Source organism: Rhamphochromis longiceps, linkage group LG11, assembly GCF_057381845.1.
Source record: "Rhamphochromis longiceps isolate RC_006_pf linkage group LG11, R_longiceps_female_GT1.1, whole genome shotgun sequence".
Classification (NCBI taxonomy): Eukaryota; Metazoa; Chordata; class Actinopteri; order Cichliformes; family Cichlidae; genus Rhamphochromis; species Rhamphochromis longiceps.
The window spans coordinates 30622826-30644240 of NC_140567.1; the positions used below are offsets into that span (position 1 = coordinate 30622826).

A 21415-nucleotide genomic window follows, 5' to 3' on the forward strand; every position below is an offset into this window, starting at 1 on the left:
GTGGGGACTCTTCAAAACGTGTTAATCACAAACACACACAGAAATAAACATACTCAGAGAATCCCTCTAGCTTCATATTACCTTATTTAGTTTTATAATTGGACAGCTGTGGCTGCTATCTATCTATCTATCTATCTATCTATCTATCTATCTATCTATCTATCTATCTATCTATCTATCTATCTATCTATCTATCTATCTATCTATCTATCTATCTATCATTTAAATTAATGTTTTTAAAGGCAGAGTTTCCTTTTCTCTTTATAAAGGTGATGAGGAGTGCTTCGAGGTGGACCATCGTTCTGGGGAGATCAGGACAACCGGTCGACCTTTGACCCCCAGTAAGGAGTACCTCCTTCGGGTTCAGGCAGTGGATGGACATGGTCGTAAAGGGCCACCAGCCACTGTTGCTATCCTTGCAGGCTATCGGCCACCCCAGTTCACCAATTCCACGTACAGCCTGAATGTACCAGAGAACATACCCGTTGGCCAACCGTGAGTCCCTACAGCAGTTTGACATATTGTTATCCCTTGTTTGTGTGTATGCTCTGTGAATAACACTTACAGCATTATAACCACCTGGCTATGCTGTTGAGGCTTCACATTTAGTAAGTTGTATACACTCCAAGACACTCGAAAGTTCTGTAATACGTCAAGATCTTAGTGGCTAATCTTTTAAATCCTGTAAAATGCAAGATGGCATCTGAGACATTTCATCTAAACTGCCAGACTGCTATTATACATTTTAGCCCTTCACAAGTCAATTAGGTCTCACAGGTTTACCAGTTTCTTTGGAAATATATGCCTTATGCATACATACAGTGAAACTCCCAAAGAATAGCATTGGATGTTTATTTGCAGTATAAGTTGTTACAGTTTTTCTCAGTCGCTTTGGTACGTTTCTCAGATCAGAATTGAAATTCTCATAACTATTAGTTCAACCTCCACAACACTCAGTCATTTGTGCTCATCATAGTAGCAATTTCTCCTCTCTCTGAACAAACTGCAAATGATTTTGGACATGAATCAGTTGCTTCCATACATTTCCCTGCTGCTTTCTGACATTTCCATTTGCTTATGTCATGTCAGTCAAAAGTAATCATACCTATGGATGCTGAATAGTCATTCCCAATAAAACGAATAGTCATACATCCATTGCTTGAGTCATCACACACAAAATTGTTGAACTAGTTATCACATGCCAAAAATTGGCCATCTGTCAAGCAAATCCTATACCTTTCTGTATCATTTTTCCTGGAAATGTCTCCGAAATTGAACAATTGATCTCAGGTGAATTACAGCTGTCACTCATGAGGAGGCTCTACCAAATGGGTGATTTTATGTTTACATGTATTCTACAGTGAACAAGTGACTGTAGCACTAATTGTTTTGGGAAATGCACTAACTGCTGTGCAAATGTTAATGGTGTTCTGAGAAACGCACCAAAGCGACTGAGAAAAACTGTAACTTAAAAGAAGCTTTTTGCTACACGCATGCTTTCTGAAATATAAACCTCAATAAGTAAAAAAGGTGAAAGTGACAGTGTTAAGTTTTTCTTTTTCTTATCATTCCTTGTTACAGATCCTTCTCTACTCGACAAATTCTGAAGTCTTATTTTTAGCATTTAGGCCTCCACCAGTTACACCAGTTAAACCAGAAGACGCCATCTTGTGTGGTCTATTGACAATGACGGGTTCACCCTTTGCATGGATGTACAGATGTGTACAAACCAAAATGCCTGGCAGTTAACACATAAAAATAAATACTAAGCGCATATTTCCTGTATGATCCATTAGTACAAGTTTTGATACAGCACCTTATGCTGCTTTGTATCAAGCAACTGCATTAGAAGTGATCCAACAGGTACCAGTTTTATGTGCTTTTAATTTATATGTTTGTATATGTTACTGACAGGGTTATACACAGAGAGACATATTAGAAGTACTTGTAATCTTACATCTGGTACTATTGTTGTGAGTAGGTTTTATTAACAAAAGTGTCTGTTTATATTTCTGACTCCATATATACAGAAACATGATTTGCATTCCACTGCCTCAGACACAGAATGTGAAAATGGCATTTTGTGCATATGTGTGTCTGTCTGTGTGTGCCTGCTCCCTTGCTTTGCATGTCATGTGATGCATGAAAAGATGAGCCCTGTAGAGCGAGACAAAAGGAAAGAAGAAGAAGGAGGAGGAGGGAGAGGTGGAGGGATGTGGAGAGCGTGAAGGGATGATAGAGGAAGGAAGGAGAGGGAAGAGAAGAAAATGAAGGCTAGAGGGATGATGCAGAGAAGGCTGGGGTGGGTGGAGGTGGTTGAAGAGGACCCAGATGTATGAGTGTGGCCTGAGGCTGAGAATTTGAAAGTGTGGCAAATTCAAATATTTATTAAAAGCGAGGTCTGGATAAACATGAAGGAGAGTGTGTGTGTGAATCCTCGGGGCTGCTGGCGCAAAGCACATTGTATTAATATCCAAGTATCCATGCCACCCTGTGAGCAGTGTGTCTGTGGGTGTATCTCTGCATGTGGTTTCTGTGTGTCTCTTCTTCCATTATGTCCCTTTTATTTGTTTTTATGTCCTCACATGCACGTGTCCTCTGACCGTATGTGCGTCTGTGCATACCTGTGTGTTAGTTTATGTTAAATTGATTAATCGGGTTGCAATGGTGTCTGAGTTCAGAATAATCCATGAAGGCTGCAGACTTTAAACGCAGCACTGGAGCTCGACCAGCACGTCACAGCTCCTCTTCACTTTATAAGTCTGTTTGGAAAAAGAAATGCAGATCAGCTTTCTGCAGACCTGTGGTCATGTTTATACTTTGGGCAAGGCACACCAAGTTCATTCAAAGAAATTCAAAGTGCTTTACACAGATAAAAACAGGAATACAAGCAATAAAAATAACAACAGTGCTAAAGTAGGTAAGGAAATGTCACAACCAATGTGTAATGACATTTAAAGAACTACAAAAGATATGGAAATTTCTCGATATTTTCTACTTTTAGGGGGCTTAGCTAACAGTTCCCCCGCGGCTGCAGTATTTTTGCTAAGCCATGCTAAGACATGACTTGGAGCTGACTGTGAAGTGGTGCACACATACATTAAAACTAACACAGTATTTTATCTGATTCAGCAGAAGATAGAGGTCTAAGAAAAGGATTTCATAAAATCTTGGAGAACTCAAGTCTATTTTTCCCTTTATTTTCTCTTTCTGGTAAGAAAACTGTTGCTAATGTTGCTTAAATTTCTTGCTTTGTGTGTGTTTATGTCCACGTCCATGTAGAGTTGCAGTTGTCCATGCTGTCTCCTTCCAGAAGAAGAGTCTCTCATACATGCTACTGGTTAATCCAGGGAATTTGTTTAGCATCAACCAGGAGAGCGGAGCGCTTAGCCTCACCAGGAACGTCGACTATGAGAGTGGTCACAACCTGCACACCCTGCAGGTCCGAGCTTCTGAACCCGACACCGGCCTTAGCAGCGTGGCAGAGGTACAGCTACACTACCAAGCATGCAAATATACTATTTATTAATCTGTGTAAAGTGACTAATACTTTTACAAGTTTGATGTGTGAATGCAAGCTCTAAATTTATACATCCATGTCAACAGCATGTAGCTACAGCTTTAACACACAGCTTTATCTTTTGGGACAAAGTTATGGTCCCGTGCACTGCAGTTAAAACAATAACCAGGGAAAAATAACACTCAGACAACCTGATAATTGAAAACAGAAGTTAGAGAGTGATTGAAAATAATTTATTATATCTGATAACTGGTGGAGAATGGTAGGCACTCTAAGTGTTCACACATCAATGGCATATTAAACTCTTACAGTCGAATCACATGATGGCCATGGAGTATTATGGTGTGAATTGGAAGGTCAATACAGAGTTGTAAGTGTTACCACAGCCTCTGAAATAAATCCACAGCTCATCATCACACATATCTGAGAACATGTAAGGGTGTTGACCCTTGACAGTTCGGCATACCACTTCTCTGATGAAAACTCATTAATTTAAAATGAGAAAGAAAGTGCTGCTGCTGAATCAGATGCTGTGATGCAACTCTTTCATTTACTGTTTATTAAATTTATGTGTTTATTTTGCAAGCATACCACTAAAAACAAACTGCTGAGCATCCCGTGAAGCTCTCACGATGAAAACTCAGTGAAATGCACAAGTTCAAAGCTGCGTTCAGAATTTAGGAATCACTTAGGAATCAGCAGTTTTGTGATGCAGGAGCTTTCTTTTTATTGTGTTACAGGGTTTGAACAATAATAGATTATATGTGGCTCGAGCACACACACACACACACACACATACACACATACGTAAAGTGCAAAAGCCTGGCTGCTAAGTACTGACTTTTACCCTCAGAGTAAGCTTTGAAGACTTACTAAAACAGATATCTACATCTGTTCACATTAACACACACTCCCACAAGCACACACACCAAGAGAAATCCATTATCACCTGCTCTCAGTGTCCAGATGGTTGAGACACAGAGAGAATAGCTGCTAAACTACCAGTGTCCCCCAAAGGCCACTGCTGCTCTATAAGCTTGGCTGGCTAATTCACTATAAATGCCCTGCCTGTTCGTGCATGCCAGTGTGTGTGTGTGTGTGTGTGCATGTGTGCGTGTGTGTGTGTGAGTGAGTGCGTGTGCATGTAAAAGAGAGAGAGGGGGTTTTGCAGCACTGCTTATGTTGCACCTTACTGTAGCTTCTGCGGTTTTTATTGCCTCTGGCTTCATCACCTTCATCAGACATTTTAAAGCCGTCAACATGTCTCTGTCTCTTTCCATTGTTCAGTCGAACAGCTTTATATTGACATTTGGTGTCAAGCTTAGTACCTTTTTTTGACTGTTAATATTATATGAATCTAGACTACACACGTTTTCCCAATTTTCTCAATATAGAAACCCCAAGACTTCAAGATAGTTTCAATAACACACTAAAATAGCATCTCTTTGCCACCTGTAAAGGAAAAACATCTTTAAATATATAACAGAGAAGGGAATTTAGGTTAAAAAAAATTATGTCCGTGAGCAGCTATTGGTTTGTTATTGAACCATTAGTTTATAAGTACACTTGTCTTTGCCTGAACTATATAAAGAATCCATCTTCACCCAGTATATGGGAATTGGCTGATGGGAATTTTCCCCCAAAATTTAGGTACATGACCTTTTGTCTACTTGGTGGAGATCCAAAAATGTCTAATAGACACACCAAGTCTCTCCAAAGTGTAAAATGGATATGCATGCAAGTTGCAGTACCAGCAGAGGGAGATATTTTTATTCCAGGCTACCATGAAAATAATCACATGAAAGTGTTTAAACATACATTATTAACACATTTAAATACATATTAGCCACCTAGCTTAATTGTCTCTAGTGATGAAGGACACTGGAATGTATTTCATACCTTCCTTGCTCACTAGCGACCTCTTGGCTTTAAATATAGTATCTCCCCCTGCTGGTACTAAAATTTGTGCACGTGTGTTCATTTCACTCTTTGGAGAGGCCTGAAGCGTGAAATGGACACGGTGGACCGGCCTGTCTATTACATGGTTTGCTATGATATCGTGCTGGGAGATCAGAGGCTAGATCTCCAACACCACTGGCTGAAATGCAGCCCCACACCATGAATGACTGTACATACTCACTCCTGTCCTTTTCTTCCAACCACCTCTGTACATACTCATGAAAATTTGAAACAAAAAAAGTTTGAATTCATCACTCCAGAAGACCTGTTTCCAATGATTTTCATTCCAGTTCTTATATAATTTGGCACAACTTAGCCTTTACTCTCCGCCTTCTTTAACAATGGTTTCCCAACCACCCTTCAGTTGAAACCATTTCTGATAAAGCTTCAGCAAACAATAGAGGGATCAACAGTACTGAAGATGGATAAACAGAAGAAATGCCAAGTTCTCAGCTGAAAGCTCTTCATGCCTGTCAAACGGTGTTATCTTTGTGTTTTTACTTGGTTTTTGTATTTATCACTTTCAAGTAACAACTGGTCAAATCTATTAACCATATGAAATCAATTTCTTAGCAGATATTACAGAAAAAGTGTATTTGTGGTGTTTCATAAAGCTCTCAACTTTAACAATGTTTTCTATTACTAATAAACACTTGCTCTTATTCTTCATGCACAAATGAATCCCCCAGAAATGAAAAATGTTTTCTGTCAGTAAAAATAAGTCACACAAATCATGTGCAGCAAAGGATAAAATCAAGTAATTACTGTTATCAAGTGATTACTATTTGCACCACAGTGACTGCAGTCAGTGCTTCTGCCTTTGTGTCTCTCCGATGTAAAAAGGTGTGTATGTGCTTCTTTCTTTTGTATCAGTCTTTCAGCATAGGAAATATATATTCACCTGTTGAGTTGGATGTAAAAAAAAAAAAACTAATAAGGAATAGCGTTACTGTTTACGCTTCTAAATATTCAGTGCATGTTTGCAGAAGCAGTCATGCATCTAAATCCTCTCTGCTCGCCTCTCCTCTGCCCTGCTGTTATTACTGAACAGGTGGTGTGTCAAAGGTTCAGGACTGCCGAGAAAATCTGTGCTCAAGTGGTCATGTCTGCAGCCTTACCAGTTAAATCAGGCTTTATGGGAATGGAAAATAGCATTTTGGTTGGGCTCCAGGAGCTCGGGATAGTGGGTGAAACTAAACTGAAACAGCAGAGAGGTGATGATGCAGAGGCTCAAGGTTTAGGACGTTTGAAGGAGAAGTGGGGAGAACGAGAAAATATTTTTCATCCTTGACCAGAGGACATGTCTTCACAATGTTTGCTTCAATTATCTTGAAAAGTATATACGTTTAATAAAGTCAGAGTGTCTGCTGTGAATTTTACACTAAGACATTCTAGTTTCTTGTGATAAGAAATAGAAAATGTCTGAAAACAAAACAAAAATGACTTTAAATTTACATCTTCATGGTTTTTCTCTTCATTCTGTCATAGGCACTGGTTTGATTGGGTCTTTTGATTTTGATTAGTTTAATATAAACCTGAAACAAAGAATTTGTCTGCCTGATTTCTTCTTTTGTGTGTGTATCCCATAATAAACTGCATTATACAATCAAAAAAGCTCTGACATAAAATAACGCCACCCTGATGAATCACAAAATACTGCTCTTGTAATCAAATTGAAAAAACTGATTACATCCCTACTAGCTGTGTCTGTCAAATCATTGCTTAACCATTAAATTTCATGAAGATGGCTTTTTTATTCAGAAAAAAGTGGCACATGCAAACCACAGGACAATGTTTTAAGGACAAATAAGTTAAGAACCCTAAGTTAACTTTGTTTTGTGAAGACTCCTGATTATAAATTTTATACACTCTATGTATAGTCGCAGCTTGAGTTGCCACTATACATGGAGTGTAGATAAATCAGATAAATCAGCAGATAAAGCTCCATCTTTATCTACTGTAGCAGTCATTAAAATGTAGTCGAATCAGTGATTATGTGTGACCCAATTCTTTTTTTGTGTGTCATACTTCCCAAAGCTTTACTTACTGTGATGAAATAACTCACCTGTTCTCTCCTGCTGGCTCACGCTGAAATGAATATGAAACCAACATAAAGTATAATCTGATACCAGATAATAACAGTGGGATGCTCCCTGCAGGTGGTTGTACACATAACGGATGAGAATGACTGCACACCAGAGTTCCTCCACTCTATCTACACCAGAGACAACATACCTGAGAGCATCGCACCTGGAACCTCACTGCTGCAAGGTAACACACACACTGATCTGTCAAGTAGGGTCTGTGTGAACACAAAACCAACACATTACACCTGTGGTTAGACTGTACAGCTCATCTGTGTGTGTGTGTGTGTGTGTGTGTGTGTGTGTGTGTGTGTGTGTGTGTGTGTGTGTGTGTGTGTGTGTGTGTGTGTGTGTGTGTGTGTGTGTGTGTGTGTGAGTCAGAGCCATCTGTCATAGCTGCTGGTGACTGGTTGAGATCAAACACTCCAACTTCAGCGAGGCTTTGCTCTTATTAGGCGAGCAGCCAGCATCACATCCTCACACACATGCTTATTTTACCCTCTATCTTTGCGAGGACTCTTGTTGACATACTACATTACTGAGCTCCTTAACTGAACCTGAACCTTAAAACTATGTCTGAACCTCCAAGCACGTCTTTGAAGATTTTATCCTACAGTGAAGACTAACTACATCAATCTCAAGGCTGCAAACTCAGATTGGTCCTTACAGAGACAGACAAGTACACATAATCATACATACATTACAACAGTGTACAAACTAAGTTATTAATAAAAATGTCTCCCTTCTTCTTCTTTTTCCACCTTATCCAATCTCTTCATCTCTGTTTCCTACTCCTCTCACCTCTATCTTTACAACCATCTTCTCTGAGCCCTTCTTTCTGTTCCTTATTTACCCCGCGTTATCTTCTGCACTTTACAACTAATTTTCTTTCTTCTTTCACCTCTCTCCTCACCCTACCCACCTCCCATCCAGTACTTGCCCGGGACTGTGACTCCGGGATAAACTCGGAGATCTCATACTTCGTTCCCAGCAGTGACTTCAGCATCACATCTGGGGGTGTGGTCAGCCCCGCCCGTCGCTTGGACTATGAGCGCCCTAATCACATCTATGAGTTTTTGGTGGTTGCAGTGGATGCAGGAACACCCCCTCGCACCGGGACAGCCTCAATCCGCATCCGAGTCGCCAACACCAATGACGAGGCACCCATCTTTTCACAGAGCGTGTAAGAATTATCCTCATTCTTCTACTCTTTGCAGCCGTTTTCATTTTTTGTCACCTTTTGAATTGTTAATACAACTTTGTTTAATAATGAACATCAGCTGTGAGCTTTCTCTCTCTCTTTTTTTCCTGCCTCACCCCTGTCGCTGTCTGGGTCTCTCGCCCACAGAGTCAATCTGTTAATTAAGTTTGTTTTTAACTCAGAATCTATTTTTAATCCCACTGTTCTCTTCCATCTGTTTTCACTTCATCTTCACCTCTCCTCTCGCTCCACTGTCTCTTTCACACTTTTATTTCTTCTACTTTTTTATTGAACTTTTTTCTCATTCTGGCATCAGCCTATTTTTCTTTTCATACATTAATACCCTTTCATGACATCCTTCATCTCTTTAGGTCTGCAAAGTGCTTGTATGCAGTAAAGAAATAACACATCTTTCTCTCTTCCTCTCTGTTAGTTATAAGACCTTCCTAAGTGAGGATGCCGGTCCTGACACTCTGGTTGCCATCGTTCATGCCAACGACCCGGACGGAGATGGCGTCTCCTACGCCATCACTGGAGGCAATGAGGATAGCAATTTCCTGCTTGACAACCAGAAGGGTAAGGGAGCGGCAGCTGGTGTACATAAAATGTGTTTCTTATTTTATGTAAACACAAATAAGACAGCAAGCAGCTGAAGCTGAAGGCCAGCAGCAGCTTCTAGTCCAGGTTATTTTTCCTCAGGACACAGAGGAAGTGGGTTCAGGTGAGATTGGCTGAGATGTGGGTGCCAAGAAACCTAAAGATGGAGACAGATTCCACCTGTTCTCCATTTATAATGAGTGGACCTGTCTGAGCCTCCTGAAGTCCATTATGAGCTCAGCTTCAGATTATTTTTTGAGCACCAACAGGACACATTCTCTACCTCTTCCCTGAAGGCTGTGTCATCTTCATCAGAGATGAGCCCAACCACGTTGGTGTCATCAGCATACTTGACTATGATGTTGGTTCGGTGGTTTATTAAACAGTCATAGGTGTCCAGGGGATACAGTAGGGGACTGAGATCCAGCCCTGTGGGGATCTGGTGCTGAGTGACAGTAGGGTTGAGAGGTGGGGGCTGAGTGGGACTGATTGAGGCCGTTTGGTTAAGGAGTCTTTGATACAGGAGCAGGTGGCAGGGGGTTTGAAGGTGGCCCAGTTTGGTGGTGATATAGCACTTCACAAAATGTACTTGCAAAGTGCTTTAAATAACATGAAAATAGATGTACGCTCTAGCATTTTGCTTATTAGGAAATGAGCACAACAGGTTTTCAGGCAAACCACGAAGCCAAATTTAATTGGCAGTCCAAGTACATCTGATAACGGTTGATCTTAACGCCAACCCTCATTGGCTGATAATTCATCTCATATCCTTCTACACATCCAACTGGCATATCTCATATAGGGCACACTATTGATAAGGTTTTACCCCTCCCCACAGTTGCTGCAAGCCACTTCATGTGCTTCTATCCTGGGTTTAACTAATCGGTGTCATGTTCACTGCCATTGCAGAGCAATACCACCAAGTTAAAATTACTGCAGACATAAATAACAATCTGCTTTTAATTATAGTGGTTCTGACCAAACTCAACTAGTAGTGACATGCTTGCAGTTTATCCAGTCTCAACTTTTCTTGAGGGGGCAGGAAAAGAGCAGCTAATTACGCTAATGAATGCTGAGCTGCAGCTCGGATTTATTAAATGACTCATGAACAATTGTGTAGACTTTACGTAATGTATATGCATGCACTAATGTTTTACAACTAGAGCATCTCTCAGAGCACAAAGCAAAAAACTGCAAGTCATCTTCATCCAATCAAATAGACGAGACATGGAAGGCAGAAACGCTAACAGGTGGTTATAAAGGTAAAAAAGCCCTAAATATCCTAAGAAATCCAACTGATCTGGCTTTTAAGAGTTTTCAAGCAGAAACCAAGGGATGTTCTGGTCATCTTACGATTGGTCACTTTCAGTGCATCACAGCTGCACACAGACAAACAGCTTTTTGATTGACAGTTTCTGTTCCACTGCTACACTGTGTGAACATCAAGAGAAAGGGCAGTTAATATAGTAAGGTTCATCCAGATGAATTAATGCATCTAAAAGGAACAGACCTACATGCATTTGCTATGATTATTATAGTAAGACAGTAAAAAAAAAATGTAATTATTATTAGAATAAGTAAATATTCCCTTCCTTTGACCAGTACTTGTTGTGATATATTCCCATGGACTGACAGCAGCGATGTCTGCTTTGAATAGCACAAAAACTCATTAACTGATTATGAGCATTTTATTTGTTTGCCAGCAAAGTAGCTTTAACAGACACAAACAACACAAACAATAACTTTTATACACACACAAAGCAGCAGCAGCATTCAGATCACTCTACCAAGCTGCACACACATATACACTCACAGAATAAAGTGATTGTTGCCATGGTGACGAGTATTTGGGATAAAGCTTGGTAGCATTAACAAGGCCAGTGAACCCCCCCTAGAAAACACGCACACACAAGCACGCATAAATAGAAAGAACATGAACACACAAATGTAGAATCGGTGCAGGAATATATAAACTATTAGAATATAAACTATTTGACATAATTGACTCATTTACATATTTGTCTCTGTGTCTTTGTGAGGGTCAGTTTGAGCTAAGAATTTTTTTTTTTATTGGTTCTCAGTTTGGGGCAGAATTAAAGAGAAATTCACTGTTTCATACTGCATTTAGGTAAAAGGTGAACACCTTTCACACACACTTACTGATTGGGACCACTTGACAACAAGAAGATAAGCTTGTAGGCATTTTATTACCATTTCGAATCCTTTTTTTCTTTTGTGATTTTTTTAAAATCACATTGCATTTCTGAATGTTTCCTTTTCCCTTGCGCTGTTTATTTTCCTTGTGCTTTAAATTGAGTGTAGATAATTGCTTCTTGACCTCTCCTGCCTTATCTGATTCATTCATATTTAAAGGATGTTACTGTGTTGTATGTGTGTGCAAATAAAAAAAAAACTGTATTCACTGAGGGTGAGGCGCCAGGGGTTGCATCATGTCCATGAGTTTTCTCACAAAAGTACAAGTATAAATGTGTATGTCAGAGAAAGACACTTTAAAGATAAAGTTCATATGCAGCAGTGAGATGTTCAGTCATATTTTTGCATGTTTATCTGTGTGTGTGTGTGTTCATGTGTATGTGTCTTTTTCTCTCTAAGCCGCTGTGCCACCTTATCACCCAGCATGCACTGCTGCACTGCTCTGTGCCCCACGCACATATGCGTCCATGCACAAAGAGATATAAACATGAACATTTGCACATAAATGATATTTTAAGACTGTCTCTCTCTCTTACACACACACGCACGCGCGAACTTCAGCAGCAGATGGCCTTTGGCTTGCTTGGCTGTTCTGCTTTGTCACTTCAAAGAGTTCTGAAGTATTTTCATGTAGATGTGTTCGCTCTCTCTCTCTCCCAGCCTCTGTGTCTCTATTCATGTTTCTACCAAAGCAGCTTATTTGTTTGTTTGTTTGCACTGCTGCTCTGTTATGTTAATGTGCAAGTGATTGTTAGCGCAGAAAAATATGACATTTGTTTTAGGCCAGAGTTAAACTAATGCGAGCTTTTTTACTGGCTGCAGTTTGTGCCAACAATCTGTGCTGTTGGTGACCCACAGAGCAGAAAACATCACAGCAATGCGTTTCATCTATGTTGTTTTCAAGCTCAACGTGTCAGTTGTCCTTTACACCAACTTAAGCTTTTACCATTGTGGACACAGAGGCTGGGAGCCTCCATCCACAGACATTCGGCATTTGTATGTGTATAACTCAAACGATGGGAAAATAACCAGAAAATAGCCTGTAACAAATTTAAAAGAACATAACATCATTACATAAAACTCTGAATCCAAAAAAGCTGTGACACTGTGTAAAAGATAAATAAAAACAAGATATATTTGCATTGATATGCAAATATAAACCTATATTTTATAGACAGTACAACATAGAAAACATAGTAAATTTTTAAAATGACAAAATGTACAATTTCTAGTGCAACCCCTAAGGTATTTATCTTTCTCCTGGTGAATGTGTAAATCACACAGCGACAGGTCTCACAAAATTTAAGACAGGGCCGTCCCATAAACATCTGGGAACTATATAAACCAGTTGGTGGACCTTTGTGAGAGGAATGTTGGTCCATTCCTGTCTGATGTAGGATAAAGCTGTTCAACAGTCCTGACTCATCTTTGTCCTCGGTTGACTTTTTTGCTGTGTTTTCAATTTGTCTAAGGTCTGGACTGCAGACCAGCTAGTTCGGTATCCAGACTCTTCAGATGCAGTAAATGGTTTAGAGTTGTTATTGTTAAGCATATGCAGGGTCTTCCCTGGAAAAGATTTTGTCTGGATGTATGTGTTGCTCTAAAACCTTTGTATACCTTTAATCATTGATGGAGCCTTTCCAGTTGTACAAGCTGCCATTTCCACAGGCACTGATTGACTCCCCATACCAACACCATCAGAGATGCAGGCTTTTCAACTGAGTTTTCATAACAACCCAGATGGTCCCTCTTCTCTTTAGCCTAGAAGATTTGACATCCATGTTTTTCAAGAAGAATTTCAAATTCTGATTTTTTTGACCACAGGACAGTTTGTCTCAGTCCATTTTAAACGAGCTTTGATATACATTTGTGGAGAAACGATGTTCATAGGCAATGATATCTAGACATTTCCTGAGTCTCTGCAATGGTTTCTTGGACAGAATTGTTCGTGTTTTTAATGGAGTTCTGCCTGAGGTCCCAAAGACCAAAATATTGATTTTCATCTTTGTCCCCACAGAGATTTCTCATGTAGATGATGAGATATTTAAAGTCTTCAGAATTTTACATCGAGGAACTTTGCTAAGATGCTCTTTTTTTGTACCCAATCATATTCCTGACCTGATGCCACTCTACTTAGTTCCAAAATGTTCCTCCAGTTCAAATAACTGATATGTTCTACTCTGAGTGAAATATGGTTGAGTAAGATTTGCACATCATTTTGTTTTTATTTACATTTTACACAGCATCCCAATTTTTTTGGAATTGGTATTGTAACTGAGCCACTCAATTTTATTAATAATGCTTCATCTAACACTTGGTGTGCACCAGCCTTTGTATCAGAGTCATTTGCCATCTCATAATGAGAGATATTAGTAGCCTGGTAAAGTGTAAATAGCATTGAAAAAAGAAGCTGAACACCCAACTGAAAACACTTCCATACAGAATTCAGTGTATTTAAAGCAAAGTCAGTGAGCGTTTATAATTTGCAATTACATGTCTTGTTAAGGTGACTTAAAAATGTCAAATAGTTGAGGTGAAATTGAGGCCCTTTTTAAAGACACAAACATCCTGCAGTTTCACTTTTATGATGTCTTTGAGGGAAAGCATGAACAGCAGCACTTACACTCTGTGTTCTCCTCCAGAGGAACGTGTAAAGTGAACAGTGTCCCCTGGCATTAGAAACCACTTTTGGATGAAACATGAAAGAAGCTGAAATTTGTATTTCTCCCTGTAGAAAATGTTGATTTTTATTCTATTTTTTTTTTTTAATCTGCTAAATAAAAGGAAACTACGAGCCCTGCCAACCAACACCAGGCCTCTGTCATATTTAAAGATGTGTTGATTACTTTTGGACTTTATCTGAAGACAAAAATGGTGTAAAAGAAGTAAAAGAAACAAAAGTAAAGGCACAAAATAACAAAAAGGCTACTGACCATTAAGTGTTGTAGCTGCTAAAGGATAAAGCTATTTTATATAGAGTTTAGTGTGGCCCAATCTAAAGGCTTGAAAATGTCACAAGATATAACTTGAACTTTCATTATGTCCCTTTTTTTCTGAAGGTATAAATTTAGCCCCAAGCAATTTGATCTGAGTCTTTTTGTGAATTATATTACAACTCTTAGAAATGTCAGAAAGTCCACCTGCACATATTCAATTTGAATCTGACAAAAAAACCTTTTCTACCCTATTTGATTTGCCCCACCTGTATTTGTGTGTTTAGGTATTATTAAGCTGCGGCGGAGTCCTCCTCCACGCCTGAGGGGGCCACAGTACGTCCTCAACATCACTGCCACGGATGACAACGCATCTGGTGGGCCATACCCACTCAGCAGCTCAGCGCAGGTCATTGTGGGAATAAATGACATCAACAACAACAAACCACTGTTCAAGGAGGTGAGTCGAGTTATTATTTATTTTTACGTTATTGCAAATTAAATGACAAATTCTGACCCCTGACTTTGCTGTTTGGTTGTCAGTGTCAGAACTATAGCCTGAACGCAGCAGTCCTGGAGAATCAGCCTCCAGGAACGTTCGTCCTGCGCGTCCAGGCTCATGATGCTGACATGGGCGTCAATGGAGAGGTCAAATATGGCATAATGAACAGAGACGGAGTGGCATCTGGTTTTGATATTGATCCTGATACTGGTAAGCTCAGAAACACTCATTATAATTTTTACAAACAGTTCTTCCACAGCTTCTTTATTCAGCTACTCCTTTTAGGTATTTCCACAGTAGATCATCTGCCTCACCATATTCCTCACACCTTCTTCTGTCACTCCAACCATCTGCATTTCCTCCTTCACTACATCCATGAACCTTCACAATGGTCTTCCTCTTTTCTTCCCGCCTGGCAGCTCCATGTTTAACATTCTTTTGTCACAATCCCTCCTTTCTATATATTATCAAAATCTCAGCCTTCCCTCTTTCTTACTTTTTTTCCAAATCGCTCAACCACAGCTTTTCCTCTGGTATGCTCATTTCTAAAGCTGTCCTTTCTGGTCGTATCCAACAAAAATCTTGGAATCTTAATTCACAAACACCTCTTTGAGTTTCTTATGTGATTAAGGTTTTACTGTCTTATCAAATATGTGTGTTTCAAAAGTTTCTACACACACAGTACCTGTTGGATATCAGAAAAGCTTTACAATTCAGTCCAAACAATGACAAACTGAAATTCTAAGTGTGCTAATGTCCTCACTGTGTGTCAGGTGTGATAACCACAGCAGTGAGTTTTGACCGGGAGTGTCAGAGGGAGTATACTTTGTCTGTGACGGCCACCGATCAAGCAGAAGAGCCGCTCATTGGAATCTGTCAGATCACAGTGCAGATCTCAGATCAGAATGACAACGACCCCAAGTTTGAAAACAGCCGCTACCAGTGTGAGTACCATCACGACTCCTCCCAGTGACTTAGTCCGTCCGCTTCTTGTTCAACACAAAAACATCCTGTAGCTGTGTGTTTTGAGGGAGCAGAGGAAGTGTAGAAACCGTGTATTTGTCGTCACCATCATGCATCAATCTGCATCCTTGTAATCCTGGAAACCCCTTAGGACTGATGAAATGTTCGCTGGCAGGTCCCAGAGCTCTCTGTTTGTTTACTATCTGTGCAAATATGTGTTTTGATAAGCATAGTGTCAGAAGTTCTTCTCGTCCGATTAGAGAAACGCACAGAGTGTCTCATTAACTATTTAAGAGGCAGATTGAAATGTTTCTGGGACATGCATTTATTTATGTGTTTGGGGGGGGGGGGGGGGGGTTCCTTTACAAATTATGGAAATGAGCTGGAAATCTTGAGCTTGTTTAGACTTTTCTTAGTTATCCATACATCATTACCAACATGTATTTCAGTGCAAAGATTTTCTGCTTAAGGAGACAACACAATCACCAGCTATCTTTTGGGTTGGTAATGCAAACCCAGACCATGTTTATGTTAAGTGTTGTCATATTTACAGTTGATATGAACAACTTTATGAAAAGAGGCACAAACTGAAACTTCAATAAATGAATGTAAAACATCACTTCTGCTTGTAAATTCTGGTTGTAGAACTAAACAGGGCTCGGGTTCCCTGGTACCTGTTATAACTCTGGGCTGTTTTAAGTGTAACCAAGCAAGATAGGAGTAGCAACAAGAACCATATGAATATGACATAGATTTACATTTAATAAAGAAAAAAGCAATTCCACAACTATCAATCACATAAATCGATGTGAAGTACAACAAAGAGACACATTAGACTCAGCAGGATCTGATGTGATTATTCAGCTGAAATGTATCCAGTGAGACCCGTGACTGTGAAAAGGACATTATTATTGACATAATGCTTGAAATGCAGTCTTACAGAGGCAAATGCACCTCGTCGCTGCTCGTTGTTTTTGTTGTCTGATCAGCGCTGACACACATCACCGTCAGCAGGATTGGAGGTTATGTTCTTAAATTTAAAAATGCATCTGTTGACTTTGCACAGTGAGACCCAGAAATGACAAAATGAGGTGACAGACTGCTGATCCGGCACAATGTTGTGTTTCCATTATTATAATACCTGCTTACCAACACAGAACATAATGTTACACTGCTTTCAGTCAACTGTAATGATTTGGGTATTCGTGCTTTAGACATACACAGTGTTTCACCATAGCGGTTCCTGTAATAGTAGTAGGAGTTGCAGTAACTCAAACTGGTGCTAGTAGAACTTCGCTCCCCATATGACAGCTGATGTTTTCCCTGTCAGACTTTCTGAGAGAAGACACTCCAGTTGGAACTAGTTTCCTGCGAGCAGCAGCTCATGACGATGACCAGGGGAGCAACGCGGCAATCACCTATTCACTGTCCAGACAGAAGCCGGCTTACCTGCACATCAACCCCAGCACTGGGTGGATTTATGTCAACCACCCAATCTCTCAGGTCAGAAGCACATCAGCAGCCTCTTCATGCTGCAGCATGATGCAATGTCTGCAAGTGTCCACACTTACAAAATTACTTCTCATATCAAAAATGTCTCATTTCATTCTCACAAATTGCTAAAACTTCCTGGAAATGAACACCATCCTCAAAAAGAGCAATGTTTTGTGCTTTGACTCCCTGCAACAAATTACAGACAGTGAACTAGATGCAAGATCCAATCTCTACAATAAGGGTTAGAATTATAATAATAACACTATTAGCACTTTCAAAACACACAGTTACAAATTACTTCACAGTCTGAATAGAGGTTTATATATGGTTGAAATAATCTGCTGGGAAAAGTGGGAAAAGTCACTCATGCTCAGCTGCAGATGGGGGGACACCATGATTGTGCATCACTGTGTATCATCCTCTGCAGTGAGTATATGCGAACTAATCTCTGTATATTTTGAATGTAGATATAATCCAGGTGGAATAACACTGATGATAATCTTACCATTCTTTAATGAAAGTAGGCTAACATTAATGTTAGCATAATGAATGATCCTGAATATTTCAGCATGTGGCAGAGTACAGTCTGTAACTGTAACATGTTTTCTAATAAACAGGTTACGAGCTATTTTGTTTATTTAGAAAAAGAAACATCCTACTTATTTGGGGGAAAAAGAGAGAGAATGCCACGTATGCAGTGAAAACACAGATGTCCCAGTTTTACACTGGGACTTGAATGCATCTTACAGCTGAAATTTGTCTCAAAGCCCCATGTGGAATGCGACTTGATTTGTGAGTATCTCTGTGAGATGTTACGTGTAGTTTTAGGATACGCACAGAAAGGTTTTTGAAACCTAAAATTATCGGAAGACGAACTTACTAGGTTGTGCGTAAATGAATAGTATTTATTCAGGTCGGGATGTATGCATTTGTAAAGTAGTTTTACGTGTGGTCAGAATGCTTCGTGTTTGTGTGCGGATCGAGGCATGAGCTCCTGAGTCCTTAAAAGTTGCACACCAATTCATTGTACACATTTGTAAATCATGTCCTATACATTTGCAACACGTTTGAGGCGCATTTCACTCCATAGGTGCATATATATGAATTCTAACATATGTGTCAGATAAGTATGATGAAAACCATTTGAGAGCAAGGCACTGATGATGATGAGTTATCACTTTAGGTGACCGTTGTTTTGATTTGGCGCTATATAAATAAAATTGAATTGAATTGATACCACCACAGTTCTGTTATCTGTTAAAAAGAGTGGTATGATTAGTGGTATCAGACGTTGGAGATAAGTCTAGCAGGATTCAAATGTAATATTAACCATTATCTAAGTGCATAAGTATCATTAGTAGTTTTCACTAATGCCGGATTTTGGAAATGGACCTATAATTCTCTGAAACAGTGGCTTATAGGGAGGGTATTCAAGCACAGCGGTTATGCACTTTGTTCACCCCAACAGCTTCCAAGCCACCCCAATCCAATTGTAAATGTCACCCTAAATCTATTTAAACCCTGTCCAGCTATGATGACCTTGTGCTATTTCCATGAAAGCACAGACGGTGGGCCATATCACAACACAAAAACATTGTTTCAATAATGAATAAATGTAATAAGCTGGATAATATGCACATAAAAGCATATCCTCAGCATGTAAACAAGGCAATGCAAAAAATTAAACACAACTGGGATATTATGAGGTCACAAGGTCAAAGTTATTTCCAACAGCAACAGCTGCTCTGATGTTTCCACTGCGTGAGGAATGAAAGTTGCATCAAACAGACTGTTGTTTTAAATCTTTAATGGTTGTCATCATTATGTGTGTCTGATTTCTCTTCAGTACAATCTTACAATGTCAAACTGAAAATCCATAATGAAGCGAATCCGTCTGTTAAGCTAACGTCGGCGATGAATGATGCCTACTGTTCTTCTTCTTTTGTCACTGTCATCTCCTTTCTGTTCTTCTTCTCTCTGCCTCTCATTTTCTTTTTAGCAGCACTTCAGTCAATAATTTAGCAAAGGAAAATGTATCCCTACCCACTTTCTTGATTCACTTTTTGCAAACAAACTAAAGGATCAATATTTTCTTTCTTTCTCTGCTCAACTATTTACAATTTTTACAAGTGTTTGGTCTTTCTGAACTATCAAAGAGCTACTTGATCATTAAAATTTGATTTTTGAAGATAACAAGACCAAGTTTTAAAGGCAAATCAATTCTAAATAGCAAACACCCTTATTTGTTTGGTAAAACTTGTTAAAACGAAAATGTTCTGATCAGAATCACGAGTTCCTTGATCTTAATTACTCCCTGTTCATCTCTTTGCAGACATCCAGAATCAACCAGCAGATTGTGGCCTCAGATGGAGGGAACCGCAGCAGCTCAGTGGAGCTGACTGTTATCATCACAAACGTCCACAATCAGCCACCACAGTGGGAGCAGTCCGAATACTGGGTCACTGTGCCGGAAAACACCGTCCGAGATGCCAAGATAGTGGTGAGTTTATGATGAGAACATTGAGCCCTGAAATGGTAAAATGATAACTAAAAAACATTCAACTTTCACTTTTCAAGAAACCATTTTTTGAGATGGATTGAGCTTCGTGACATGGTGTGCTTCCTTGTTAAAGGGATGCCCATTGTCAGCAAAAATACTTGGGTATGCTTTGGTGTTTAAGTGATGCAATGTGTGCAAAGAAAATTCTCCCCACAACATTACAACACCACCAGCCTGAACCGCTGATACAAGGCAGGATGGACTCATGGACTCAGATGTCACAGCAGAAATCGAGACTCATCAGAAGAGAAGGGTTTTTTTTCCAATCTTATATTGTTCAATGTTGGTGAGTCAGTGCAAATTGTGTCCCTGGTTTGCTGTTTTTAGATGGCAGGAGTGGACCCCAGTGTGGTCTTCTGCTCCTATAGCCTATCCGTTGTATTACGTGTTACTATTGGAGTTATTGTTGACTTCTTACCAAAGCAGTCTGGCCAGTCTCCTCTGACTTCTGTGTGTGGGAAGATCCCAGTGGATCAGCAGTTTCTGAAATAATCAGTAATTTCAGAAATAATCTCAGAAATAATCAGACCATCCAGTCTGGCGTTCAAAGTCACTTAAATCACCTTTCTTCCTCACTCTGATGCTTGGTTTGAGCTTCTACGGGTCATCGTGAGCATATCTGCTGCCAGTTTGGCTGATTAGATATGTTCATTAATGAGCATTTGAACAGGTGTACATAACAAAGTGGCTTGTGAATGTATGACTGAAAAGGTGCCGGTCTGGGAACTGAAGCACGCGTTTCTTTTCATCAGTATCAGTAGCCCTAAGAGCTCGGAGGTGACATGGGCGAGAGAAGGGGATGACTCGTAAAAATGGAGAAATATTTAAACTCAGTCACCCTCCTGCAGCAGTAAAAGAGTTCTATTTCATTTACATCCTGCTTCACGTCTGTGCACAGCACCCCGAGGAGGCTAGAGATACTCTTTCTTCTTCTTCATCCCTCTCTCCTCACTTTCCAGCTCATCCATCCCTCTCTCTCTGTGTCAGCACGTTTAACCGAGCACTTCTAAATATTTTCTGCCGAGCAAACAACAAACCAGCCCCGAGTCTGTCTCACCTGACTCACTGCAATCTCACACACACACACACACACACACACACACACACACACACACACACACACACACACACACACACACACACACACACACACACACACGCACAAATGCACACACACTTTGCTTGTATACCTCTGGTGATTTTTTTTCCTCTTTTGATCCCTCCATCCTAATTTGCTTCCTATTCCTAAGCTGATGGTTTAGAAGGTAGAGGAGTTTTTACCCTCCAGCTGCTCGATTTCATGGAGGTTAGTCAGTTTTCAAATAGTTGGAGGGTAAGTGTAATCCTGTGTGTGTTCGCGTGTTGTTGTGCTTCTTTTCGACACCGTG

The 21415-nt window shown here is 39.9% G+C and overlaps 1 protein-coding gene across 1 annotated transcript in view; it reads left to right on the forward strand.

The window, feature by feature from the left end:
- The window catches only part of LOC146659523 (neural-cadherin), a 139923-nt gene that overhangs the window by 61345 nt on the left and 57163 nt on the right, over positions 1-21415 (forward strand). Inside the window, exons 3-12 of the mRNA XM_085423617.1 lie at positions 270-495; positions 3283-3487; positions 7639-7750; positions 8497-8746; positions 9198-9340; positions 14796-14968; positions 15052-15220; positions 15784-15954; positions 17304-17476; positions 19800-19967. Coding sequence (XP_085279743.1) covers positions 270-495; positions 3283-3487; positions 7639-7750; positions 8497-8746; positions 9198-9340; positions 14796-14968; positions 15052-15220; positions 15784-15954; positions 17304-17476; positions 19800-19967 — 1790 coding nt within the window. The remainder of the gene's footprint in view (positions 1-269; positions 496-3282; positions 3488-7638; positions 7751-8496; positions 8747-9197; positions 9341-14795; positions 14969-15051; positions 15221-15783; positions 15955-17303; positions 17477-19799; positions 19968-21415) is intronic.